General features: G+C 35.9%; 1 protein-coding gene across 1 annotated transcript; it reads left to right on the top strand.

Annotated features, from left to right (window-relative positions):
* LOC104772896 (coatomer subunit alpha-1-like) lies at positions 270-944 on the top strand. The gene has a single exon (XM_010497451.1). The coding sequence runs from the start codon at positions 270-272 to the stop codon at positions 942-944; it is 675 nt and encodes a 224-aa protein (XP_010495753.1).

Raw genomic sequence — 5606 nt, 5'->3', positions numbered from 1 at the left:
TTTTTTTTTTTTTTTTTTTTTAATGTGATCTTGCATTGAACCTTTGAAGTTGGAGCTATAGTTTTTGTTTATACTTGGTGACAGAATCTATATCATAGTTTTAGCTGTGATCAGTTTGTATGTATGCTACTATGTAAGTTCCTCGTCTGTTTCCTATCTTGCCTTCAGCTTATATAATCTTTGAGGACTTAGAGTTACCACCGGAGCTCGACACACCCAAGAGCTCTGCAAACACACGCTCATCGGTTTTCGTGATGTCAACTCTGGGCATGCCTGTGAATCAAATCTGGAGCCAGAAGTCATCTCTTGCTGCTGAGCAGGCTGCAGCGGGTAGCTTTGACACTGCAATGCGTTTGCTTCACAGACAGCTTGGGATAAAGAACTTTGCTCCGTTGAGATCGATGTTCCTTGATCTGTTTACCGGAAGCCATAGCTATCTCCGTGCGCTTTCTTCTTCCCCTGTGGTGTCACTTGCCATTGAGCGTGGGTGGAACGAATCTGCTAGCCCCAACGTCCGTGGCCCACCAGCTCTTGTTTATGATTTCTCTCAGCTTGAAGAGAAGCTCAAGGCCGGTTACAAAGCCACAACGACAGGAAAATTCACTGAGGCTCTGCGTATCTTCCTCTCTATCCTACACACAATCCCTCTTGTTGTAGTCGAGTCAAGAAGAGAAGTCGACGAGGTGAAAGAGCTGATCATTATTGTCAAAGAATATGTTCTCGGTCTGCAAATGGAACTGAAGAGAAGGGAAATGAAAGGTGATCCGACACGACAACAAGAGCTCGCTGCTTATTTCACTCACTGTAACCTCCAAACTCCTCACCTACGGCTCGCTCTCCTCAGTGCAATGAGCGTCTGCTACAAGGCCAAGAACCTAGCCACTGCTTCTAACTTCGCTAGAAGGTTCATAACTCAAAGGTTAACATCTAAAACACCAAATTAGTGTACTAAAAAAAAAGAACAAAAGTAGTGGACTAATGAATAATCAAACAGCCTCAGTATATGTACGAGCTACATAATTCACAGTCACATAATTTTTGTTTATTTACAACGGAATGGTATACAAAGTCAACAGATAATGACTTCCGATATGCAAAGTTTGTTAAGGTGCTCTTTGAATTTTCTTTGACTAGTGTCTTTAAATGCAAACTCAAAGCTAGTTTTTTACGTCTTCACGAGACAATAAGCAATGAATCTATCATCTCTAAAGAGCATCTCCGCCTCTTGAGGAAGAGTCATGCTTAAGGTTGCCTTGGTTAAGCCGTCTATTCTTTGACCTTGTCATCGGACCAAGCTGCTTCAATATCCATGTCCTTCTCGAATCCTTAAGTTCTTCTCCATTGCTTTCTTTGGTTGTCACGTCCATGATCATATCAGAGCTTTTTCTCAGTCTCTTCGACTCATGATCCGTTGTATTATTGGCTGGTGCAATACAAAGATCTTCGAGTTCTGCAGAAATTGAAGATTGTAGATAATGAGTTATGAATGAGCATATATTTTAAACATTTAGCAGAAAACTGATATTGCAACCCATCTAATGACTCGAGAAATATGATCCCCTTAATTTAAAACACAAGAAGAGAGTGTTGTCTCTCGGAGAAGACTAACCATCTTCATACACTTCAACCTCTTGTAGATTGCTCTTCCTAATTAAACTTGCAGCTTCTTGTCTCTCACAAGGCAAAGAAGTTGATGAGGTTTGGTCTTGGTGCCCTGCACATTATAGTTTGACTATTACTCTTTGAAAATATGCAACGAGTAAAGAGAGCAAAATCAAATCATTTAGGAAAAAACCATATAGGAAAAAAGATGTTTGTTTCACGGTTTGTTTGTTCTGAAAATGCTAAAAAAAACCCATCACCCAACTTCTAACATAGCCATGTTCATCAAAGTGACGTGAAACTGATCCAGGAACATAAACTAACTAATTAACTAAGTGGTAATATGCAATAACATGAAGAAATTTGTGGAAGACAAAACTATGTGGTCAAACTGTCTACTATAGCTAAATGGTACTCACACACCGTTTGCATTTTTTACCCCATATCACACACCGTTTGCATTTTAACATAACTCGATTTATAATTTTTCAAGGAGTAATAAAGGTTAAAATACATATCATATTTGATACACATATCATTTTTGATATTCATAAAAGCTACTTTAGCAGCACTCATTTCAGCGAGCTTTTTGAAAAATTCAAATTGGTTTTAGTTAGACAAGTACATAATAAATATAGCGTAAGTGAGAGTAATTAGCTCAAAAAAGGAAAAAAAATGGTGGTACTTAATCATTTAATTAATTTTCAAAAAATTTAAACTTGGAAAACTGATGTTGACGAAGAAGAAGAACTTATTTACATGAATATATTGTTTTACTTGGGTAAGGTACACCAACAGTAGCATTCCATTCATAATTAGAGATTTTCATGAAAATCGCCCAGGTGTTTGTATTATGTCATTCTTAACTAAAGCATGCTATAAATATCAAACTACAGTTGGTTTGACATTATAAATGGGCAAAGTTACTAAAAATGACCCCTAAGTTGATTTGGAATACAAGTGTAACCTACATATCTCATGTTTGCGAAAAATAACCCAAAGGTGTTTATGTAATTGTAAATTGCATTGCACCTTTGGCTCCAAAAGTGAATCTCATACTATTTTAATGGCATTGGTAAGCCAAATTATAGGATAAAGACATATAGGTTATAATTAGAGAAACGAAAGCAAGTGTTAAAACTCGGTAAATTCCAAAATTGTAAATTAGTTAATTTTTTTATCTTGAATTTTTCGATAAACTTCTTTTTCATCTTCTGTCCTAATCCAAACAAAAACAAAAACACAAATTGGAGATTAGCAGCGGAAGAGGGTTTCGATAAGCTAGGATCTAGGGTTCGTTTCATTGAATCATAAGGATCTAAAAATACCTGGAGATTAGCAACGGAAGATGATTAGGAAATCGAGATCTATGAGCGCCTCAAGTGCTGCGCCTCTACTGGAGTCCACACTCACACATTTCATTCCCTAAAGATGATATATTTTGGATAATGTATACATGCATGACAGGTTGATTCATCATGTGTAAGTCTTTTCAATACATTTCCTCTTCTTTTTTTTACTAGCATTTGTTTTTCGTGTCTTCAAAATAAATTTGAAAAGTTTCAAAAATTAAATAAAATTAAATAAATAAATAAATTTTAAAAATTTTAAACCGAAATCTAAGAAATTACACACCCAAACCGCAAATTATTGGCTATAAGAAAATAATTATTTGAGGTCCAAATTTGGGATATTGTCGAAGCCCAATTAGTTAAAGGCCCGAGTCCGATCTCTTTCCCTCACTGTTTCGTCTTCCTCTTCCCGGTCCGATCAAATTCAAAAACTTATTTCTCCAGTGACGATACTCCCATTTCGGTTTTCAATATCCGATTATAGTGACGACTATCAAGTCCTAGTCGGAGAAATTTTCAGGAATGTTTTTGTTGATCTTTGTTTTCGGAATTTGTATTTTGGTTCTCTGTTTAAGATAATTAGTTCTTGATGCTAGAACATTTGGTGTTTTCACTTATTGTGGTGTTTTCGGAATTTTTTTTGTTTGGGAAATATATTGTGGAGTTTGTATTGCATCGTTAGACTAAAATTTAACGAGATATTCCACTTAGATTTGAGTATGGGAAATTCAGTTACCTAAGTTTGTTTTTGGCATACCAAGTGTTCAATTTAATGCCTGAGAGAGAGATCATACTCAATTCGTACATTTCATTCTAATCCGATGATTTTAATTTGTACAATTCGTACAAAAATCCGATGAATCATCGGGTTGAGATTAAATTATTGATTACATTGATGCATCTGTAATTGACAATTGATTTGAGGGTGATGATAAATTTTTCAATGACTTAGTGATGTGTGAACTTAGAGACAGAAGCTTTCACTAAGTTTATGTCTTAGTCTTACAAATACATTCATTGATCCTCTTGAGTCTTGTCGACTAATTTAGGAACTAGGAAGTTTGTTCTTGTTTAGTTCAAAGCTTGCCTCTCTGTTTGTTACTTTGTTACAGTCATTGATCCTCTTGTCTCTTTGTTTGTTCTTGTTCCATTGATTTTATTTTCTTCATCGTTTGATTCTACTTCTTGTACGGATTGTATAGTTTCTAAGTCCATGTTATGAGTCAGTAAGTCTAGATCGAGCTCTTTCTGATTGGTTTCATTGATGAATGTGTTTGTTAGTTTTTGCTCTTGCTATTTCCATCAGCTAAATCTATTTGGACACTGATTTCTGAATGGTTTCCGTCTATTTTTGTATATTACCTGACTTACATAGGAATTTTCATTTGCATTAGTTTCAAATTCAATGAACTGTGATATCTTGTGCTTTCATGAGGTTTTTGTTGTTCCTTTACATTTTACAATAGTCTATCGTCTTCTCTGTTGATATATAGATCTTGTTAGAAATTCAATTTGGCAAATTTAGAAAATCTTGTAAATGTGTTGTAATGAGTCATTGAGTTAGTGTTCTTGGTTTGTATTTCGTTATGTGAACACATCTCTTTTTATTGATGCATTGATTTTGTCAACATGAATTTGTAGGCAAGATGGAGGACCAGAGAAAACCCATTACAAATAATATGCATCTGGCGAAGAAGTTCCCCATGTGGAAAGTTGATCCACAAGTAGAAACACTTGTTGAAGCCACGTGCTTCAAACATTTTCTGCGGTTTCACGAAGGAAAGTCTTTCACCCTAAATTTGTCACTCCTCACTGCCTTTGCATACTTCTACGATTGAAAGGAGAGTGTATTTTCCTTCGGGGATAATAAGTCATTTTTTGTTGACATTAGTCACGAAGATGTTTTATACATAACTGGCTTTTCGATTGATGGGGACCCGGTATTTCTCTCTAATTACTATTACTATTTTCCTCATTAATATTTTTCTCACTATTGATTATTGTATTCTCAACTGGGATGGATGCAGGTGACTGGAGTTGAGAATGTCTCTGCTCTTGTAATTGCACAAGAATTAAATATACTTGAAACAGAGGTGGACGCCTTATATTTCAAGAGAAAAGACGCACATAAAAATGTCCGCCTGGATCTCAATATGCTGCGAACAAGATTTGAAAAAGTTCCCGAGGGGTGTCGTGACTGTGATGCTTATCTAAAGGCTTACCTGTTGTATTTGTTAGGCATTGTCATAATGCCTAACAATACCGAAGGGATTTCTCCTATCTATTTACCTCTCCTGGGTAGAAACACAGTTAACAAGTACGCTTGGGGCGCCGCGATGGTGGGATTCCTAAAAGATTCATTGAATGACACCAAGGCTCTTCTTGATCAAAGGAAAACCGGAAGCATATCTGGGTTTGTTTATGCTATCATGGTAAGGTCATTATTTAATGAAGTGAAAATTAATTACTTTAATTCATAATACGTACTCACAATTCTTGTTCTATGTTACTTTATTATAGGTGTTTGCTATAGAAAGGTTTGCTTGCGTCAGTGAGGAACTCTCTCTAACTCCTCCAGCCAAAAAAATTCCTCTTATATTAGCCTGGATGGATTTTTTGTCCAAAGCCCCAGTGAAGGCAACTAGGATAGAA

Source organism: Camelina sativa, chromosome 20 (genome assembly GCF_000633955.1).
Source record: "Camelina sativa cultivar DH55 chromosome 20, Cs, whole genome shotgun sequence".
NCBI classification, from domain to species: domain Eukaryota; kingdom Viridiplantae; phylum Streptophyta; class Magnoliopsida; order Brassicales; family Brassicaceae; genus Camelina; species Camelina sativa.
Note: the sequence above shows the minus strand (reverse complement) of the source record. Positions and strands in the feature narration are given on the sequence as shown.